Source organism: Entelurus aequoreus, linkage group LG17 (genome assembly GCF_033978785.1).
Source record: "Entelurus aequoreus isolate RoL-2023_Sb linkage group LG17, RoL_Eaeq_v1.1, whole genome shotgun sequence".
In the NCBI taxonomy this organism is placed as follows: domain Eukaryota; kingdom Metazoa; phylum Chordata; class Actinopteri; order Syngnathiformes; family Syngnathidae; genus Entelurus; species Entelurus aequoreus.
The window spans coordinates 28,841,405-28,865,992 of record NC_084747.1 but is presented as its reverse complement, the minus strand read 5'-3'; the positions used below and the strand labels follow the sequence as shown (position 1 = coordinate 28,865,992).

The 24,588-nt window shown below is 35.1% G+C and overlaps 1 protein-coding gene across 4 annotated transcripts in view; it reads left to right on the top strand.

Moving 5' to 3' along the window:
* rtkna (rhotekin a) overlaps positions 1-18,256 on the top strand; it is a 214,762-nt gene extending 196,506 nt beyond the window's left edge. For 2 of the 4 annotated variants that reach the window (XM_062025443.1, XM_062025444.1), the window contains exons 8-11: positions 3,627-3,758; positions 9,657-9,822; positions 13,472-13,576; positions 16,877-18,255. In XM_062025443.1, coding sequence (XP_061881427.1) covers positions 3,627-3,758; positions 9,657-9,822; positions 13,472-13,576; positions 16,877-17,568 — 1,095 coding nt within the window. In that variant the 3' untranslated portion in view covers positions 17,569-18,255. Of the gene's footprint in view, positions 1-3,626; positions 3,759-9,656; positions 9,823-13,471; positions 13,577-13,979; positions 14,077-16,876 lie in introns of all 4 variants that reach the window. The other 2 variants (XM_062025445.1, XM_062025442.1) reach the window with 2 other exon arrangements.
* The last annotated feature ends 6,332 nt before the right edge of the window (positions 18,257-24,588 follow it).

The following is a 24,588-nucleotide window of genomic DNA, read 5'->3' as shown; positions in this document are numbered from 1 at the left end:
TATTTATTCTCCACATTTTTACAACATTGGAAAACATTAGTAAAACTTCTCAGAGGGTGAGATAACTCCTGGAAATCACTGGCTTAAACTGGCCAAAGGTATAGATGTGTGTGTCCAAGCTGAAGGAAACGGCTGGCTGTCTTCTTCTAATGGATTTATTACAATCTTTGCAAGCTGGCTAACGTTTGCTGTGGTCTGGAACAACATGGCACACAAACAACTATCAGAAATGCAGTCAATATTACATACAGATAATATGAGAGATGCAAATATAAATTAAATACACAGAGGACATACCGTAAGTAAAGGAAATTAAATGAGCTCAAATATACCTACAAACGAGGCATTATGATGCAATATGTACATACAGCTAGCCTAAATAGCATGTTAGCATTGATTAGCTTGCAGTCATGCAGTGACCAAATATGCCTGATTAGCACTCCATAACAAGTCAATAACATCAACAGAGCTCACCTTTGTGCATTCATGCACAGCATAAAACGTTTGGTGGACAAAATGGGACAAAGAAAGAGTAGCACAAAACACGTCTTTCTGCGGCATTGTCGGAGAAAGTTGTACATGCAAACAAACTGTTGAGTCACAGTCCACACAACGGTGAGTTCAAGGGCCGCTGAAATTAGTAGGACAAAACAGCGCTCGTCAAATAGTCTCATCAGTGGAGCATAAACACAAACATATTAAATTGTGGGCTTTCTAACAATTAGGAAGGTTTGTGTCGAGTTTGTCCTCCTACAGAAACCATATTACAACAATTTATTTATTTTTCCATTTCCATACATTTTTGAAAAAGCTCCATGAAGCCCCCAGGGCGCCGCTCAAGAGCCGCCTGTGGCTCTAGAGCCTCGGGTTACTGAGCCCCGGTATAGTAAAACAAATGTTTCCATAAGAAACAATGTAAATATGAATAATGGACAAAAGTCCATATTTTAACACAATATAACATTCTATATAGTATATATAGTATAGTATAAACTGACATAACAAGAAGGTGATGGATCAACTGTCTTTTTATTAACAAGACAAAACAACAACGACATCCTGAACTGTGCTGTATGCGCTGCGCTCCCTTTGGTGCCCTCACAAATGATCAGGAATCACAAAAACCCTTCAATTTAACCACTACCATATTTTCTGGGCTATAGAGCGCACCGGTATATAGGCCACACCGACTAGATTTTCAAAGAAAAAAATATTTTGCATATATTAGCTGCAACAGATATCTATATGTTTTGAGATAAGTTATTTACACATAAGGTATGTAAAAAAATAATAATAATAATAATAATTTAAAATGTTACAAATTGTGACTGTAACACGGTCATGGACCCACTAGCAGCAGAAGCTAGCTCTCCAATCAGCTAAACGGACTCCATAACTCCACGGTGACGTTTCGGTGAATTTACTGAGGAATTTGTGAAAGTGAAACAATACAAAAAGAATGCCATTGTAAGTTAACAATAGTAACACAGACACTCGTAAACGTGTTAGCATATTAGCGAATGCTACCGACTCTAGCGTCATTATGTTACAATAGCACGTACATATTTACATGAAAACACTCCTACATGTGTCACACATGGGACTGTTTAGTAAGTAAGAATTGTTTTAGTTATATTGTAAAACTTACCAACGTTGCTTGGAGTGATGAATGAAAGATCCATGCGGGTAGTAACGCTATGGATGGCTAAAAGACCGAATGGCACTTGTACTTCCGGTTCAAAGCTCAGTCTAAACAGAAGGGCAATGCAACACTACAGGACCTGCATTGAGATAATTCGATCAAAAGATGGCGCCACCGCGCAAACAGTAACACACCTATTCAGTTTATTTGCTTGTTTTTTAAAAAAAAAACTGTTTGCATCATGGTGGTCAGCGAAGAAAAATCCATGTATTAGCCGCACAGTTTTATAAGCAGCAAGGTTTAAAGCGTAGGAAAAAAGAAACGGCTTATTGTCCGAAATTTACAGTACATTGTTATAATAACAAACATTTAAAAAAGTGACATCCACTTGCATTAAACATGGGCAAAGGAGAAGCTGACAAGTAAGGAGCAGACCGAGGGAGAGAAGGGAGTGATCAGCTTATTTACCCTCAGTGCAATCCTCATTTCAAGCTTGTCCTGTCGGGGTACCCCAAGGGTCCATCTTAGGCCCCTTTTTATTTTCCTATTAAAGATTTTCCGTCCAATAATCCTCAGTGACAGGGGTGTCCAAAGTGCGTCCCTTACTTATGTTTTTAACGACCCGGCAGCACCATTGTCAGCATTCTGATATTAACTTTTTCAGGTACACACCTCAAAGTAAAATAATAATAGCTTGCTAACATTATCAACAATCTAATTTAGCAGGTATAGTGTCATATATTTCGGTATTTCACTCATGCTAACTGTAAAGTTAAAGTACCCATGGTTGTCGCACACACATTAGGTGTGGCGAAATTATTCTCTGCATTTGACCCATCACCCTTGATCGCCCCCTGGGAGGTGAGAGGAGCAGTGAGCAGCAGCGGTGGCCACGCCCGGGAATCATTTTTGGTGATGGGACGGCGTGGCGCATTTGGGAGAGTGGCTGTGCCAGCAACCTGAGGGTTCCTGGTTCAATCCCCACCTTCTACCATCCTAGTCACGTTCGTTGTGTCCTTGAGCAAGACACTTCACCCTTGCTCCTGATAGGTCGTGGTTAGCGCCTTGCATGGCAGCTCCCGCCATTAGTGTGTGAATGTGTGTGTGAATGTGGAAATAGTGTCAAAGCGCTTTGTGTTCCATAAAAAGGTAGAAAAGCGCTATACAAGTATAACCCATTTACCATTTACCCCCCAATTCCAACCCTTGATGCTGAGTGTCAAGCAGGGAGGTAATGGGTCCCATTTGTATAGTCTTTGGTATGACTCGGCCAGGGTTTGAACTCACGACCTACCAATCTAGCATTTTATTGTTCTATTCATTACCATGAATTGACTAACGTGGACCCCGACTTAAACATGTTGAAAAACTTATTCGGGTGTTACCATTTAGTGGTCAATGGTACGGAATATGTACTGTACTGTGCAATTTACTAATAAAAGTCTCAATCAATCAATCAATCAATCAAATTGATAGGTTTAACTGTTGTAAAATGAAAATATGGCTTTGTAGTTGCCAACATTGAAAGTCAATTGTTGTATTTGTGAAAATAGGGGCAGATATTATACATTTTTAACTTCGTTCTGCTCCTTTTTATTCATATTTTACTTTAATGTTATGTTGATTTATTTATTTTTCTTATAAATAAATTAATAGCTCTGAAGCATATTGTTAGCATGCTAGCTTTTTAGCTCATTTTGCTCATATTTAGTGTTACTTGACGCTATCTGGCGAGCGTGCTAACTGCTAGCATTTCAGTTCGGCATTGGCTCTTCAGTATTTCTACTGAAATTTACATTTCTAGTTATAAAAAAATATATATATCTATTGTACTGGTTTTGAGGTGACAACTACCAAAATAGCCCCCACATCCTTTTGTTTCTTCAGTCTGTTTGAACAACTTTTTGCCACCGGTTCTTGTCTTTTCTCCGCCATTTTCCTTGGCGTTGCTCGGCTGACCTCTTTCCCTACCATGCCCCGGCAGCAGTTGGGAGGTGAGCGCCACAGCTGGACTAACGTGCACGGCGTCCTGAAAGGAAGCAGCCTGTGCTGCTACCAACGACCAGAAGACGTGGAGGACAACGTTGACCCAGCCTTCACTATCGCCATCAACAAGGTCGGAAACAAAAGTTCCTATTTAAAACAAACAAAAAAACAACACCTTTTTGAATGATGATTATTATTATGATAGATAGATAGGTCTTTATTGTCATTGCACAAGTACAACAAAACTTTTTTTCAGCACAAACCTGTTCATGATTAGACAAACATACAGTGTACAGCAGGGGTGTCCAAAGTGCGGCCCGGGGGCCATTTGCGGCCCGCAGCTAATTGTTTACCGGCCCGCCACACATTCTGGAAATACTATTGTAAAAAATAAAAAAGAACATTAAAAAAAGTGGAATGAGGTGAAATCTAACGAGAAAAAGTTGCAATGTTGACACAAAAGCTGCCATGTAGGCTGTTTTTTTTTCTTTTGTCTTTCTTCGTTTTTCTTTTTTTGCCATTACTCAAAAAAAAAAAAATAATGACAAAAAAATCCATGTTATAATGAATTATTTTCAGGGCTCCAATTACTTCAAATATTTCACTTTAAAATGTTTTATGTGGTAAATATTGCATATATTGTGTAGTAGCCATATAAAAACATCAAAGTTTTCTTTGACAAAAGCGCATAAAACAAACAAAATAATAGTTCTAGCATAAAATCGACAGATATATCTGAAGTTGATCTCGTAACTTAAGTGTTGAAAGTAAAAGAAAAACCTAATAAAAATGTATCACTTTATGAGTGGGGCACCTTTTGGATCCCAAATATATTTAGTGATTTTTTATTTATCTTTTCACTGTGATTACTCAAAAATATGAAAGAATTAAAATCAATAGTGTCCTGCATTATTGATCTTTTAGGGCTCTAATTACTAAATACTGCATATTTCAGTTTTACTATAAAAAAAACTAAGTTGTTTTTGACAGAAAAGCTATAAAACATTTTTTTTAATTTGTATTACTTTATATCAACTTGAAGTTGATGTAGAGATTTACTGTAAGCGTTAAATAATTAAAAAAAATAATAATCTGACTTATTTTTAACATTTTAATGACTGAGACCCTTTATGGTCCCCGGGACCCCTAAAGGTAAAATAAATAAAAAATCCATATATTTTGTTATGGTTAGAAAATTAAAAATATCAAAATGGCCCCCACATGCTTTAATTTTTCCGTGTGCGGCCCTCAGTGGAAAAAGTTTGGACACCAAGGTGTACAGGGTTAAAGAACTGGAACGCTGATGGGTCGCCACAAGGCGCCCCGTAAAAGATGGGGAAAAAGGTCAACGCTGGGGAACGATGAGTAAAAAAATACAATCTAGACTGGGCTCCTAAGGGGGCCCAGTCTGGAGTGGGAAAAAACCTCCATAGCAAAGTACATATACATATTACAACGTACATCTCGAGATATCTAGCAACAGAGGGAAGGGAGTGCGGGGTCATGGTGGTAGGCCGCAGCTCTCAGGCACTGACCATCCTTCCATCACCCCTATGGGATGATGTTGATGAGTAAAAAAAAGAACAAAAACACGTTTATGTGACCTATTGAGCTCATCATCATTAGTCAGTGGTGTGCCAGAGAGTTGCGATTAGGGATGATGTTCGAAACCGGTTCTCCCGGTTGTTCGATAAGAAAAGAACCGTTTGATAAGAAAAGAACCGATTCCATGGACTCAAATCCCTTTTTGAGAACCGGTTCCCGTTATCGAGGCCACTATAGTAAAGAAAAAGAGTTGGTTCTTTATTCGAATCCCTGAGAATGAATCCCGTCCCACAAGAAATGCCCTGTGGGACATCACACAAGCAGCAAAAATAATGGACCGGAAAAAACGCCTCAAGGCATGGCTATTCACCTATAGTGATCACAGAGACAGGTTGTTTTTGTGTTACTGTATATATTTGTTTTTCAGAAAAATCCCACTTAATATACTTTGGGTAACAACAGTCAATATTTATTTATTTATTTATTTATTTTTTTTCTTATAAAAATATAAAAACATATACAACAACCTATCTGGATTCGATAAGAGAATCGATAAGGAATCGGTTCGATAAGAGGATTCGATAATGGGCTCGAACTCGATAATTTCTTATCAAACATCATCCCTAGTTGCGATAGCCGATCAGATCACAAGTTGTTGACAGTAGCCCATCTAGGTAGCCGTATGTTGAGCGTGACTGTGATTCGATACTCACTTGTCACTCCCAAATATCCGATCAAAAGTTGTGATTTACGAAAGCAGAAAGTGGCACCGGAGCCATACCCGGCCAGCGGAGAAATCAGCGGTACTCACTTTTTTAACCAACAAAAAAGCAGAACAAAACGTTGATTAGGTGGCAGATATATATTTGCAAGGGCATTTAAAGAAGAGACTAGACCTTGTGAGACGAGGTCGGAAACGAGTTGAGCTGTCACTTCCACTCGAATCAACCTACCTAATCAACTACGAGCGGCACCAACGGCTTTACAAATTGTGAGTTCAAATATATTTTTTCCACATCCAATATGTTTTTTACAATTATTTTAGTTTTGACAGTACCACGTCCAATGCGGGTTTATCGATTTTTAAATGCACCAAAAAATAGCCCATTGTGTACACGAGTGACACATTGAGGTGAGTCAATGCACAGTTATGTGCATGTGTGTTTCTGTGTAGTATTCTTCAAGCCATGGTCATGTGGTGACGTCAATGATGGTATTTTGAGAGGTAATTATTGACGTCGGACATAACTGAAGGCCTAGGTGGGAAACGCACGGTCATTAGTCATTTTATTACTTGGTTTATTCTAATCATGCGGGCATTGTCATTCTTTCTGTTGTGACTCATGCAGCCTTTTTTTTGTCCACAGCTGACAGTTAAGTCAGTCATTAGTCAGCTTGTCTGCAGTCTCAGTAGGAGATGCTGAAAGCAACACCGCCACCTAGTGTTGGAAAACATAAGGGGTTTTTGTTGCATATTTCCAGAAGGGCGGCACCTTTCACATTTGAACCCAGGAATGGTGAATCTCTCCTCTAAAATTTTTTGCAGAAAGTTCTGATTAATTGAAACTGTTATTGGTGCTTTTGAACAAAAAAGTCTACTGCATTTTTGTATGTGATTTATTTTGTACTCTCATAAAAACCAGAAAGCTGCAATTTATTATGTCAACAAACACCACGAAACATATTTTACCTGTGAATACTTTCCATATGCACTGTATGGACGCACTTGACCTTTGTGTGGAACCGGATGGTACTTTTCCTCTTTGGTCCGGAGGACACGGCGTCCACAGTTTTCAAAAACAATTTGAAATGTGGACTCGTCAGACCACAGAACACTTTTACACTTTGCATCAGTCCATCTGAGATGAGCTTGGGCCCAGCGAAGCCGGCTGCGTTTCTGGGTGTTGTTGATAAATGGCTTTCGCTTTGCATAGTAGAGTTTTAACTTGCACTTACAGATGTAGCGACCAACTGTAGTTACTGACAGTGGTTTTCTGAAGTGTTCCTGAGCCCATGTGGTGATATCCTTTACACACTGATGTCGCTTTCTGATCCCTAAGGGATCAAAGGTCACGGGCATTCAATGTTGATTTTCAGCCTTGCTGCTTACGTGCAGTGATTTCTCCAGATTTCTCTGAACCTTTAAATTATTTTACGGACCGTAGATGGTGAAATCCCTAAATTCCTTGCAATAGCTCGTTGAGAAATGTTAAACTGTTGGACAATTTGCTCACGCATTTGTTCACAAAGTGGTGACCCTCGCCCCATCTTTGTTTGTGAATGACTGAGCATTTCATGGAAGCTGCTTTTATACCCAATCATGGCACCCACCTGTTCCAAATTAGCCTGTTCACCTGTGGGATGTTCCAAATAGGTGTCTAATGATCAACTTTCTCTGTCTTTTTTGCCACTTGTGCCAGCATTTTTTAAACATGTTGCAGGCATCAAATTCCAAATGAGCTAATATTTGCAAAAAATAACGAAGGTTACCAGTTGGAACGTTCAGTATATTGTCTTTGCAGTCTATTCAATTGAATATAGATTGAAAAGGATTTGCAAATCATTGTATTCTGTTTTTATTTACCATTTACACAATGTGCTAACTTCACTGGTTTTAAGTTCTGTATTTATAATGCATGAAATATAATAAAATGCCAATTGATTTAGAGTTACATTACCTTTTATACCTGCCGTTTCAACTTTTACATACACATTTTTAACACAGTTTTACTAAAACATATATTGTGAAAAATAAAGTAATGTCACCTTGCATCAACAGATTAACTGTTCATACTGATTTTTCTTACCTTATCTCTTTCAAATGTGCCAAAGTTCCTCTTCAAAAATCAAGTGTCTCCCGTTTCTTCTTTGTGGCAACCTTGCAGGGTCACTGCACAGCCCTCTAATAAGTCACTTACTGCCCTCATGTGGATTATACGGGTAATGCATGCATCTGATCTGATACAAAGGCTAAATTACACTGATGATGTAGAGCAGGGGTGTCAAACACATTTTCATTGAAGGCCGCATCACAGTAATGGCTGCTTTCAGAGGGCCTCTTTTTTAAAATGAATTTACATTATGCATGCGGGTAATAACCTGATTAATCATGATTAATCAAAATGCATATGCATTTGATTATTAGATTTTTTTTATGTACAACTTGCTTTAAAATCACAAATAAAGGTGACAAGCAGATATTTCACTATTTGTTTTTATCTCACAAAAATAGTTTTGCAATACAGTATATAATAATATACTTGGCATGATCAGATAATATTAAAGTTAAAAATATGCTTTTTTTTGTCAAAATTTAAAAAATGAACGCATTTAGTTAAAAAATAAATAAATAAAAAGTATTTTATTGAAACCCACTTTTTCCAGCTTTTCGCGGGCCGCATAGAATGATGTGGAGGGCCAGAACTGGCCTTGAGTTTGACACCTGTGATGTAGAGGGCTCAAATAATTATGTATCACTTATGATACGTTAGGCGTTATAGGGCTAATGATAGTATTTTGTAGGGTTGTACGGTATACTGGTATTAGTATATTACCGCGATATTAATGAATCATATTCGATAGCCTCTAAAAAAGTGTTTACAGCTTGTCCCTCATAATATTGACAAAATAATAGAATGATAAATGACACAATATGTTACTGCATATGTCAGCGGACTAATTAGGAGCCTTTGTTTCTACTAAAAGACAAGTTGTCTAGTATGTTCACTATTTTATTTAAGGACAAACTTGCAATAAGAAACATATGTTTAGTGTACCATTTTATGTTAAAATAAAGCCAATAATGCCATTGTGGTCCCCTTTATTTAGAAAAGTGTCAGGTTCAAACACTGATGACATCTATTAAACAGACAAGAAGCAAGGAATCATGCAGAAACAGAGTTCAATTTATCTCAATGAGGAGAGATTTTTTGGGCTGTACTCTTCAGTTACAGAACCAACCTACGCTCTAAAGTCCAGCCCACGTTCTCCTCTATTTATTTGGGAGGTCCCTGGTTAGATCACTGAGGCTGCATCTAAAAGGAGTGGCCACACATTTCATGAAAAGCAGCTTCCAGTACGCACAATACGTGACGGAATGTGCTGGGGGCTTATGATTTCGCCTTGTCTCTACTTCGTCTGCGTGCTGTCGTCTTATCTTCGTTGAGGTCCTTGAAGTCCTTGGCTGTTAGTGGGCTAAGACAAACAAAATATCTGCGGCGAGGCAACCCCTCATATGCCGTGGCTGATAACAAGTTCTGTCCTTGCACAGATAGAAAAGTACAACTTGAGCACAATAGCTAATAACTATAGCAACGGCCTTTAAGCATAAGAGTTGTGTGATAACTTAAACATATTTATTCTAACATAAAGTATCAAAAATTACTGAAATACATTTAGGTACCTGTACCTAAATATCGGTATCGGGACAACACTAGTATTTTGTGTGGATGATTATTGTGTTGTTGTTTTTTTATTATTTCAGGAGACTAGGATATGCGTGACGGAGAAGGACGCTCAGGGCAAAGCTCAGAACGTTTGCATCAGTAACCAGTATGGCGGTGAAGAGGTCACGCACACACTGACCACAGGCGATGGAGAGGAAACCCACAAGTGGATGGAGGCCTTCTGGCAACACTTCTATGACATGAGTAAGTCTCTAACACCTGTATCACTTTTCTTGACTAAAAACATTTGTCTTTGTCGTCGTCAACGACCGATACTCAAATAGCACGATTCTTGATCAAAGTTGACTAAAACAATGACGAAATTCATTGACAAGGAATAGAAACGAGACAAAAATGTAATTCAGTCATGGACAAATGAGGCAAAATACACTATTTTGCCAGAAGTATTTGGCCACCTGCCTTGACTCGCATATGAACTTGAAGTGCCATCCCATTCCTAACCCATAGGGTTCAATATGATGTGGGTCCACCTTTTGCAGCTATTACAGCTTCAACTCTTCTGGGAAGGCATTGGTGAGGACACACACTGATGTTGGTGGAGAAGGCCTGGCTCTCAGGCTCCGTTCTAATTCCTCCCAAAAGGTGTTCTATCGGGTTCAGGTCAGGACTCTGTGCAGGCCAGTCAAGTCCATCCACACCAGACTCTGTCATCCATGTCTTTATGGACCTTGCTTTGTGCACTGGTGCACAGTCATGTTGGAAAAGGAAACTGTTCCCACAAGGTTGGGAGCATGGAATTGTCCAAAATGTTTTGGTATCCTGGAGCATTCAAAGTTATTTTCACTGGAACTAAGGGGCCAAACCCAACTACTTAAAAATAACCCCACACCATAATTCCTCCTCCACCAAATTTCACACTCGGCACAAAGCAGTCCAAAATGTACCGTTCTCTTGGCAACCTCCAAACCCAGACTCGTCCATCAGAGTGCCAGATGGAAAAGTGTGATTAATCACTCCAGAGAAGGCGTCTCCACTGCTCTAGAGTCCAGTGGTGACGTGCTTTACACCACTGCATCCCACGCTTTGCATTGGACTTGGTGATGTATGGCTTAGATGCAGCTGCTCGGCCATGGAAACCCATTCCATGAAGCTCTCTGCGTACTGTACGTGGGCTGATTGGAAGGTAACATGAAGTTTGGAGCTCTGTAGCAACTGACTGTGCAGAAAGTCTTTGCACTATGCGCTTCAGCATCCGCTGACCCCTCTCTGTCAGTTTACGTGGCCTACCACTTGGTGGCTGAGTTGCTGTTGTTCCCAAACTCTTCCATTTTCTTATGATAAAGCCGACAGTTGACTTTGGAATATTTAGGAGCGAGGAAATTTCACGACTGGATTTGTTGCACAGGTGGCATCCTATGACAGTTCCACGCTGGAAATCACTGAGAGCGGCCCATTCTTTCACAAATGTTTGTAGAAACAGTCTCCATGCCTAAGTGCTTGATTTTATACCGACTTGAAGCGCCGTCTGCAGGCTAATTATCTTCGCAACAGTTAGTAGGCCGAAGCTAATATTTGGAAATGAATCATAATGTACTGAATTACTGTTACTATTAAAGATGGTAGAGCAGGAGCAAGAAAGCTTACTCTACCACTACTTTTTTTGTTACTTTTGAAGACACTGTCAAAACCTTCAAAAAGTTTTTTCAAGATTACTACAAAGATGCGTTCTCCTTTATACCAGTGGTGCCCACACTTTTTCCACTGAGGGCCCGAGACTGACAAATCAAAGAATGCGGGGGGCATTTTGGGAGTTTTCACCTTCAAAACCAGTGCAATATACAGTACAACGTTTTTTTCAAAGAACTAAAAAATGCAATTTTAGTAGAAATTTTGTGTGAATGCGGAAGATCCAAAGCCGAGATGAAATGCTAACAGTTAGCACACTGGCCGGATGGCGTCAAGTAACAAAAGATACGAGCAAAATGAGGCAGCATGCTAACAATAGCATGCTTACAGTTAGATTAAAGATTAAAGTACCAATGATTGTCACACACACACACTAGATGTGGTGAAATTTGTCCTCTGCATTTGTCCCATCCCCTTGGGGAGCAGTGGGCAGCAGCGGCGCCGCGCCCGGGAATCATTTTGGTGATTTAACCCCTAACTCCAACCCTTTGTTGCTGAGTGCCAAGCAGGGAGGTTATGGGTCCCATTTTTATAGTCTTTGGTATGACTCGGCTGGGATTTGAACTCCAACCTACCGATCTCAGGGCAGCGCATGAGTGAAATGCCAAAACATATGACACTATACCTGCAAAATTACATTTTAAAAAAGCTAGCTTGCTAATGCTAGCATGCTAAAATTCTAACTGTAACATGGGCCAAGTACCAAAATATATCAATCTGAGGTATGTACCTGAACATTTTCTTTAAAATGCTAGCATGCAGCAAGTACCAAAATATGACTAAGGTGTATACCAACAAAATTAGCTAATAGATATCATTCGTCAAGTTCCAAAATATTTGGCGCTAAGGTGTATAACTGTAAAATGTGCAAAAAAGCTAGCATGCTAATTTTAGAATGCTAACAATTGTCCAGCGGGCTGTTAAAAAATTAGCTTTGTCCATCTTGAAGATTAATTTATGTTTCAACACATTAAGAACATTTGAACTGTACAGAGCGCTACCTCTTGTTGATAAATCAAAGGCGATGAGAGACCATCATCACACTTCAACATCTCTAACATGTAAATGCTGCCTCTTTGCTAGGCCTGCATCGCAAAAATATGTTCTTAACTGCCTTACCCTGGATAAATAAATGTTAAATACATGCGTAAATATGTACATTTAAACTAGGAAGTGAGGACACGGGTACTGTATGTTGCTAAATGTTTATGCACTACATTACCCAGAAGGCCGAGCGCTGTAGGTCTGAGCAACCTGGGAGGATGACAATTGTGTCCTTTTGAGCCATAAATAGTTGATTTATTGTTACACGTTGTTCCTGCTTGGCCTGCACAAGAAACCAACTTAAGTTTTGTTTACACCACGTGTACCACTAGTGGTACGCAGGCTCCATCTAAAGCAGTGGTCCCCAACCACCGGGCGGCGGCCCGTTACCGGTCCGTGGATCGATTGGTACCGGGCCGCACAAGAAATAAAATAAATAAAAAATACAAATTAAAAAAAAATTAAATTAAATTAAATCAACATAAAAAACACAAGATACACTTACAATTAGTGCACCAACCCCAAAAACCTCCCTCCCCCATTTACACTCATTCACACTCATTCGCACAAAAGGGTTGTTTCTTTCTGTTATTGATATTTCTGGTTCCTACATTATGGATCAATATAGACCAATACAGTCTGCAGGGATACAGTCCGTAAGCACACATGATTGTATTTTTTTATGACAAACAAAAAATATATATATATACCATACGCCCCCCGGTCCGTGGGACAAATTTTCAAGTGTTGCCCGGTCCGCTGTTCAAACTGTGTGTAATGTTACAGTGGATAAACATATTAAATATACTTGGTAAATAAAACCTCTTCCTTGTTTTTAATGAATACTTAGGCCTACTACGCTACTGTATTTTTAATGTTGGTCATTATGGTGGTACTTGGAGAGTTTTTTCTAAGGTGGTACTTGGTAAAAAAAAAAAAAAAAAGTTTGAGAACCACTGGATTAGACGGTTGACGAGCGTGTTTGAGCGCTGCTCAGAGACGAATTGGCCATGGCGACTTCCTAGGGGGGGGACAAGCGGTAGAAAATGGATGGATGGACTTCCTGGGGGGACTGGCATGTCTTCCAGAGCCAACCCACAGGGGGCGCCACTCTGCTCCAGAAGGTGTCTCATAAAAAAATGTCTCCACTTTGACCCTGCAGGCCAGTGGAAGCAGTGCTGTGACGACTTGATGAAAATTGACCAGCCGTCGCCGCGGAAACCGGCCCCTGTCACACCCAAGCAGGGCTCCCTTTACCACGAAATGGGTAAAATGTTTACCTTTTCTTTTCTTCTTTTTTTTTCAACTCACTCATCCATCCATTTTCTGCCGCTCTTGCCTCTCTCGGGGTCAGGAGGAAAACGAGATGAAATGTTTTTCTTGTGTGTTGCACGTGAGTGTGCATGATGCTCCATCTATCAGAGTGTGATCTCACAAACTGACTATCTTCTCTTTTCTGCACTGATAGATTTGACGTGACGATTCTCATTCTCTCTTTTCTCTTTCCAATCTTCCTCGTGTGCTTCTCACTCCTCCGTTACGTCTCGTGCACCTTCCATTTGACCCTGCCAACAACACTCCACTCATCTGTCCTTCAACGCTTGAAAAACTTGCACCTCGTGCACCTCTTTTGTGTCTTTGCCCTCCTCCCTTCCTAACGCCGCCGGCAGCCCCTCTTGCTGCTCCCTCCTGTGAGGGTCTCCTGCTGCAGGACAATGCTGTGTCTGCTGAGATTCGTGCTCTTCTCTCCTCCTATTACAACGACAGGTGAAGTAACAGGAGCCCAGAGCAGCCTGAATGTAGCCATTAGGTCCCTATTAACAACAAACACATCAATTAACAGGAAAATAAACAGCTACCTTAATTTTCAAATATACAGTATACTATTTATTTTCTTAATGTATTATTTTGTGTATTAATTATTTTTTGATTTAAATAATTAATTAATTTTCTTAATTTATCCTTATTTTTTAATACAATGTTTTTATTTTTTTATTTTGTTCATATTTAATTATATTAAAAACATATATATATATATATATATATATATATATATATATATATATATATATATATATATATATATATATATATATATATATATATATATATATATATATATATATATATATATATATATATAATGTATGGAATTTATAATGAATTTTCTTGATTTATTCTTATTTTTCTATTAATTGTTTTGATTTTTTTAATTCATATTTAATTACATTAAATCATATATATATAGAATTTTATATATATATATATATATATATATCTACTCTATAATTTATTTTCTTGATTTTTTAATTTTTAATGAATTAAAAAAAAAAATCATATTTAATTATATTACATATATATATGTATATATATTTGTTTTTATTTATTATTACTTTTCTTAATGTATTCTTATTTGTTAATTATTTTTATTTTATTGATTAATTATATTTAAAATATATATATATTCATACACATATATCATTTAGAATACATTTTCTTGATTTATTCTTGTTTTTATTATTATTAATAAATTATTATTTATTCATATTTAATTATATTAAAACATATATATATATATATATATATATATATATATATATATATATATATATATATATATATATATATATATATATATATATATATATATATATATATATATATATATAACAAACACACACACATATAATGTATAATTTATTTTCTTGATTTATTTTTATTTTTAATTTTATTTTATTTTATTCATATTTAATTATATAAAATATATATATGTTCATTTTTATTTATTATTTTCTTAATGTATTATTTTTTTATTATTTTAGTTTTCTTGATTTTATTCATATGTAATTATATTAAAACATATATATATATGTATGTATATATGTATGTATATATATATATAATTTATAACTTATTTTGTTGATTTATTCTTATTTTTGTATTATTGTCTTAATTTTTCTATTTTATTCATATTTAATTATATTAAAACATATAAATATATATACACACACATATAATGTATAATTTATTTTCAATTTAAAAAAAAATATTTTAATGTTTTTATTTTATTTATAGTTAATTATATTATATATATATATATATATTTATATATACATATATATATATTTTTTTAAATTATTATTATTTATTATTACTTTTCTTAATGTATTCTTGATTGTTAATTATTTTTATTTTATTTATTTTATTCATATTTAATTATATATATATATTTTTTAAATATATATTTATACACATACACTACCGTTCAAAAGTTTGGGGTCACCCAAACAATTTTGTGGAATAGCCTTCATTTCAAAGAACAAGAATAGACTGTCGAGTTTCAGATGAAAGTTCTCTTTTTCTGGCCATTTTGAGCGTTTAATTGACCCCACAAATGTGATGCTCCAGAAACTCAATCTGCTCAAAGGAAGGTCAGTTTTGTAGCTTCTGTAACGAGCTAAACTGTTTTCAGATGTGTGAACATGATTGCACAAGGGTTTTCTAATCATCAATTAGCCTTCTGAGCCAATGAGCAAACACATTGTACCATTAGAACACTGGAGTGATAGTTGCTGGAAATGGGCCTCTATACACCTATGTAGATATTGCACCAAAAACCAGACATTTGCAGCTAGAATAGTCATTTACCACATTAGCAATGTATAGAGTGTATTTCTTTAAAGTTAAGACTAGTTTAAAGTTATCTTCATTGAAAAGTACAGTGCTTTTCCTTCAAAAATAAGGACATTTCAATGTGACCCCAAACTTTTGAACGGTAGTGTATACATATATATATATATATAAACAAACACACACACACACACACACACACATATAATGTATAATTTAATTTCTTGATTTATTTTAATTAAAGAATATATATATTTTGTTCATATTTAATTATATAATATATATACATGGTCGTTTTTATTTATTAATTTTCTTAATGTATTCTTATTTTTTATTATTTTTGTTTTCTTGATTTTATTCATATTTAATTATATTAAAATATATATGTATATATATATATTTATATGTATATATATAATTTATAACTTATTTTCTTTGATTTATTCTTTTTTTTGTCTTAATTATTTTCTTCATTTTTCTATTATTTTATTCATATTTAATTATATTAAAACATATATAGATATATATATATACACACACATATAATGTATAATTTATTTTCTTGATTTATTTTAAATTTTAAATGAATTATTTTAATGTTTTTATTTTATTCATATTTAATTATGTATATATTTTTGTATTATAAATGTTCTTAATTTATTCTTATTTTTTCTTATTTTTGTTTTATTCACATTTAATTATATTAAAAATTATATATAATGTATAATTTATTTTCTTGATTAATTCTTATTTTTTAATTAATTGTTTTTTTTTAATTTTTTTTATTCATATTATTATTCAATGTGATTTTAGAATTTTCATACAAACAATATATTTAAAATATGTATTTTTTTATTTTTTGTCCAATTTGCCAACTGTCCACGATGTGAATTATTGTCTGAAGTAGTTAGTTGTGTTCCTGTGTTGTGTCGTGCAGTTATTGAGTCTTCGGATGAGTTGGGCAGCAGCGTGTCGGACATGTTTGCTCGGAGGATGCAGGAGTTGGAGCTGCGCAGCCAGTGGGGCGCGTCCCCCACCTGGATGTCCCTGTTTGAGGAGAACCACGGCAGGAGCGCCGCCCACCCTCGCCCGTGCACCCCCCGGCTGGCCGGCCACAGCCCGCTCGACCCTCGCCGCCTCTCCCGCAGCCCCGCCAGCCCCCAGCGAGGTCTCCTGTCCTCGGACGCCAGCCTGACGTCGGACAGCGACAGCCACTGCAGCACCAGTCCCTGCTCCCGCCATCACGGCTGGCCCGAGCTCCCGCCCAGCTTCTCCCTCCTGGCGCCCTCCTCGCCTTCCCGCCTGAGGCCTCGCACGCTGTCCCTAGACGCCAAACTGAGTACGCTGCGGGGGAGGGGCTATGCAGGGGGCGGGGCCTTCCACTGCACCTGCCAGCCCGCTGCCGCCACCGCCGCCTCCTCGCGGTCGCCGCTGTCCCAGCGCAGCACGCAGACCACGCTGTCCTGCTCCAGCTCCACGTCCAGCAGCAGCTCCAGCAACAGCGAGGGAGGACACAGTCCCGAGTCCTCGGAGTGCGCCGCCTTCTCTCGGCCCTCGCCGGCCCGCCGCAGCCTTAGGAACCTCAGGGCCAGACTGGACCCTCGCAACTGGCTCCAAAGTCAGGTGTGACCTCCCGAGTGGGCTCGTCCATGATCATGTGACTCCTGGGGTGTTTATAGGACAAGACCAGACTGGTGACAATCACTATGATTATGACTATGATTATGATAACGATTATGATTGTGATTATGATCACGATTACGATTATGATCATGACTATGATCATGATCATTAATATGATCAGGATTATGGTTATGATCATTATTATGATTGTGATCATGATTATGACTGATCGTTTTTTATAATCATGATGATGATCATGATTTTATAATTGTGATTATTATGGTTGTGATTACGATCATGACTATGATCATGATTATATCATGAATATGATCATGATTTTGATCATGATCACGATTATGGTCATGATCATTATTATGATTGTGATCATGATTATGATTGTGATCATGATTATGACTGATCATTTTTATAATCATTATTATGATCGTGATTTTACAATCTTGATTATGATTGTGATCATGATTATGACTATGATCATTTTTATCATGATTATGATCGTGATTTTACAATCGTGATTATGATTGTGATTATGATCATGATTATATCATGAATATTATCATGATCACGATTATGGTCATGATCATTATTTTGATTGCGATCATGATTATGATTGTGATCATGATTACGACTATGATCATTTTTATGATTATGATCGTGATTTTACAATCGTGATTATGATTTTGATCACGATTATGATCATGACTATGATTATGGTCATGATTATATCATGAATATGATCATAATTATGATCATATTCATGATAATGACTGACCGTTTTTATAATCATGATTATGATCGTGATTTTACAATCGTGATTATGATGGTTATGATCATGAGTATGATTATGATCATGATTATATCATGAATATGACCATGATCATGATTATGGTCATGATCATGATTGTGATCATGATTATGACTGATCATTTTTATAATCATGATTATGATCGTGATTTTATCATTGTGATTATGGTTGTTATTATGGTTGTGATTATGATTGTGATTACGATCGTGATTATGATGTCACGACTGGGAGGTACTCGCCCACTTTGACACTTTGCTGCTTGCTGTTACTCTTCTACCTTCACTTCTTTCAACTGGAAACTCTTTTTTTAATTTTATTTTTTGTATGTTTCACCCTCCTCATCATCCACCTGCAGTATTTCTGGGACTACATGGTGTACTTTCTGAAAAAGATGTCTGTATGTTTGCCACCATCCCACGTCAGCATGTGTCAGAATGTGTGTCAAAAGTGTCCATCTCTTGCCAAGACTGTGATCTCTAACTATTTAATAATAATAATATTAATAATAATAAGTATGATCTTCTTATTTTCCCCACACATGTTTTGTTGGCGCTTTTACTGACCTGAGATTATGTCATTATAAGGAAAGGGAAAAAAGCAGTATTAGGGCCATGAAGAGAAGAAATTAGTAATATATATATGGGTTTTAGGGATGCGCAAAAAAATCGATTCATATCCAAATTGCAATTCTTATTTATTCCAATTCAGCGATTTACCATATATATACATATATATATACATGTATATATATATGTATATATATATGTATATATATATGTATATATTTATAAAAATATATATGTATATATATATATAAAAAAAATATATAAATATATAAAAATATATATGTACAGTATATATATATATATATATATATATAAATATATATATATAAAAATATATATATACATATATATATAATTACACATATATATATGTAATTATATATATATATATATGTGTGCATATATATATATATGCATATGTGTATACAGTATATATAGATATGTATATATATGTGTATATATATGTATGTGTATATATACAGTATGTATATGTGTATATATATATGTATATCTATATATATATATATATATATGTATATATATATATACATACAGTATATATATGTGTGTATATATATACATATGTATATATGTGTATATATACATATATGTATATATGTGTATATATACATATATGTATATATATATGTGTGTGTGTATATAAATACATGTATGTATATATGTATGTATATTTGTGTGCATGTATATAGGTGTATATGTATTATATAATATAAATGTGTAGGTGTGTGTGTGTGTGTGTATATATATATATGTTTGTATATGATGTATAAATATGTTTGTATGTCTGTGTGTGTCTGTGTGTGTGTATATATATATATATATATATATATATATATATATATATATATATATATATATATATATATATATATATATATATATATATATATATATATATATATATACACTACTGTTCAAAAGTTTGGGGTCACATTGAAATGTCCTTATTTTTGTAGGAAAAGCACTGTACTTTTCAATGAAGATAACTTTAAACTAGTCTTAACTTTAAAGAAATACACTCTATACATTGCTAATGTGGTAAATGACTATTCTAGCTGCAAATGTCTGTTTTTTGGTGCAATATCTACATAGGTGTATAGAGGCCCATTTCCGGAAACTATCACTCCAGTGTTCTAATGGTACAATGTGTTTGCTCATTGGCTCAGAAGGCTAATTGATGATTAGAAAACCCTTGTGCAATCATGTTCACACATCTGAAAACAGTTTAGCTCGTTACAGAAGCTACAAAACTGACCTTCCTTTGAGCAGATTGAGTTTCTGGAGCATCACATTTATGGGGTCATTTAAACGCTCAAAATGGCCAGAAAAAGAGAACTTTCATCTGAAACTCGACAGTCTATTCTTGTTCTTAGAAATGAAGGCTATTCCACAAAATTGTTTGGGTGACCCCAAACTTTTGAACGGTAGTGTATATATATATATATATATAGCTATCTCCGCACTACTGTTAGCAGTCACGAGCTTTTGCAACTTGTGACCAGTTTTATTTTTATTTGTCAAGCCTTTAAACTGATAATATATTGCGAGAACCGTTTTGAATCGAGATTTCAATTGAGTCAATACCAGGAATCGGGATCTAATTGTGAGTTCTTGTAAGGTTCACATACCCAACATACAGCATATTATAACAATTATTATTAGCAAATACATTGTAATTAAACGAGAATTGGAATAGTATAGGGTAAAGTTACAGTATTATAAAGTTTTACATTTTAAGAAATGTTTTTGTTTAATAATAAACTATTATAATAAAGTCATATACATATACTTCATTGTTTTTTCTGTCAATATTCAAATTGTAGCTTATAAAATGTATCATTCCCACTTTATTGTGATAAAATGTGATTATTATGTAGACTTTTTTGTGGCCCTAATACTTCTTTGTAGTATAGAAAGTTGAACACACCCCTCATAAAATCCTAAATATACGTAATAATTACATTGCATAGTGTATAACCTCTTAAATTGAACCAAATATAAACAACTTTATTTGGACACAATCAGACACAAAATAATACATATGGAATAATTTGGCTGTAAGGAAAGAACAACCTAAAGTAGAATACTATATTATACTATCAGTGGTCCCTTTGTTTATTACTTCTTTTTATTCATTATTTTAAAAAAATGGGTATTTTAACAGGATTGTGTTCACTTTGCATCAATTTTTTTTTAAGGTCAATTGATAAAAAAGCCATACTTAATTCTTCCTGTGTCCAGTAAAATGTGAAACATATATCTGTTAATCAATGATAAGACAAATATTTTTTATTTCCTTTTGGTGCAACTCTCTATAAGATTCAGTTGTCGCCTGTGGAAAGTAAAACAGTTTGCATCCTGGATGTTCATTGTTCCTGTTACTGTACTTTGTTTTCATTTCTTTCTTTGTCGACATGATTACGTGCATAAATATCGACTGATACTGTGGAACTGTCATGCGCTATGACGTCATCGACATCGTCGTAGCACTGAACTGACGGGCTTTGTGATCTGCATGTAAACCTTCCAAAAAGACTTGAGTATTGTGGGAATCTCAAATTAATAATAATAATAATAAATGATTTATTGCTTTAAGAAGGTGAGCCGCCGTTTTTGTTTGTTCTAAATAGCAGGGGGGTCATCCTCCCCCAGAAGATTTCTTTGTGATTTTTTAGCAAACATATATATTACTAACATATATTAATATTTAGGCTGCTCGCCGGCTCCTCATCACCACTTCAAGATGGCGGCCGAATTTCTCGCGTCACAGCAGCCAATGCTGCGTCTACTTATAAGATGTCTACGGTAGACATAACTTTGTTTACTTTCGTTAGCATGCTAGTGTTTGATGTTAGCATTATAGCTATTTGGGACATTTGTTTTTGTGTTATTTTATCAGACCGGCAGCTAGGTTTATTTTTTATCCAACAGTGCCTCTTCAAGGCCACAGGTTATATTACATACGTCGTCACTTGCCAAGCCAATTCAACATTTAATGACAGTTTACGCCTAAAATGAATGACTTTTGTGACTTTATAACTATGCTAACTGTTAGCCGACATGACAATGGACACTGCGTGCTAGGTTTGCATTTTCTCCAACACAGGTAAGATGCTTTTATTTGTTCCTAAAGTAACATTTAATTGACCATTTTTCTTACAAAGGAGGCACACTTGCACAAAAAGGGAGGAATGTATTTACTATTGGTTCCGTTTGTCTTGCTTTATTGTGTGAATGCTCCAAACATTCACACACCTGGTTTTCTACAGCAAAATTAATCTATTTATTTAACTTCTTCTTCTCCAGATTTTGGCGCGTTCCACGCCATTCAAACTGTCCAACTTCAAACTGTTCAGCCTATTCGGGAATCGCGGACTTTCCTTTGACAAATTCAAAAAATTCCCATATTTCCCAGAATTCCAGGTTTTTAGGACAATATCCCCATTCAAAATGAATTGGCCATTTTTCAAACTTCTACCATTTCCACAATTTTCAACCGATTCAAACCATTCCACCTTCAACACATTCCAGCATCCTGGAAATTCAAACTATAATTTTTCCAAGTTCAAAAAAATTCCAGGATTTTCCAGAATTCCCGCTTTCCCAAAGCCCAATTTACACCCTTTTTTCTGGCGACTACTCCCTCAAAACATTCCACTTATTTAGGACAAAAAACGTTGTTTTTTTAACTGAAAAAAATCCCAAAATTCCAGGAATTCCGTAATGCCATTTCTCAATTCAACATGTTACTGCTTCAACATTATTCGACCGATTTGAAAAATTCCAACACCAACCATTTCAACTCATTCAGACCATTGAAGTTGTTTACCATTTTCCAAAAAATTACCGCTTTTCTCGAAATTCTCAAAGTTTTTGGAAATTCCCGTTGAAATCAATGGGACATTCTTCAAAGTTCTACAACTCTCACATTTTTCACCTGATTCAAACCCTTCCAACTTCAAAATACTCAGCCTGTTCAGGAATTGTGTGCTCTACTTCAACAATTCTAAAAAGAATTCCAGGATTTCAGTTCAACTTCAGCATTGGAGCATTCACATGCAATTCCTTCAGGAATATCCTCATCTAGTTTGAATTATTATTGACTTAATTTGGTAGAAACTAGCTTTTTAACACACATGTAAAAACCTTTTGCACGCAGCTTGTAATGTCTCCACGATTTGTTATGGATTTTTTTTTTTTTTTACAAGTGGTTGTCTGATTTAAATAGGATTATCATGAGTGGATTATAATTATCGTGATAATACATATTTATTATAGTTAGTGCAAAATTAGTGACGCCTCTGTTTCAGACTTTAATCGTGGTTCCTTGAATGCACCGCAGTTGTGTGCTGTGAGGTGCAAAAGTGAAACTTGAACATAACTTTGTCAAATCCTGCCACAGATATATGTATTATATTTTTACATTTTGTTTATCACATTATCCTGGTTACTAAATGTTGCAGCTGTGTGCAAATTCATAAAAGTGAGCTTTGACGACATGACATCTGTGTTGAGTAAACAGTGAAGTTTTTTTTAAAAAATTGTTTAACATATTAAACCAATATAATTAATTAATTAATATATTAAAAAAATGTAAATGTAATGTGTCCAAGTGAACAATGAAGGCTTTAATAAATATATATATATTATAAATATAAATATAAATATATATATTATAAATATAGTTAAATATAATTCATTAATATAATTAAATGTTAATGCAATGTCTCCAAGTGAACAATGAAGGCTTTAATATATATAATTAAATATGAATAAATATATTTAAATATAATTAATACATTCATTAATATATTTAAGTTTTAATGTAATGTTTTCAAGTTAACAAAGGCTTTAAATATATGTATATATATATATATATATATATTTAACTGATATAAATATATTAAAATATTATACATTAATATATTTAAATTTTAATATAAATGTTCATTGAATGAGCAGTGAAGGTGTTTTCAAATTGTTTCATGTATTTAAATAATATAAATACACATTTAAATATAAGTTATTTATTAAATTTTTGTATTAATTAATATAATTAATGTATCTATTTAAATATATTTATCTATATCTATATAAATCAATTTAGATTATGTAATGTCACCAAGTGAACAGTGAAGGCTTTTAAAAATAACATATTTAAATATTATAAATAAATAGTAAACCTATTCAAATAATATAATTAACATATTTAAATGTTAACATATTTATTACATTTTCTGCACACTGCTCGGTATGCTGCTACCAGAAGAAATTGATCATTTTGCATTTTTGCAAAGGGGTGTAGGTTCTGTTGCACATTCATAATTTGATTCAAACAACCTAGTTGTTAAACTTTGACTGCAAAATTGAACTTTATGACGCCGTATTTAAATGAAACAATCAAATATTTACAAAAGCCCAAGCTTTTTTTGTGTGATTACGCCATGGTCCGGCCCATTAGATGCGTGTCGTGAAGTACTTGGCAACGACCAGCCCTAATACAAACACTTAAAGCTACAAAAAGGGCGTTGCACATGATTGTTGCTAAAAGTATTCTCTATGTTGTCGCCTGGCAACAAACCCCACGGGAGAGGGCGTATGATGTGAAGATGAAAG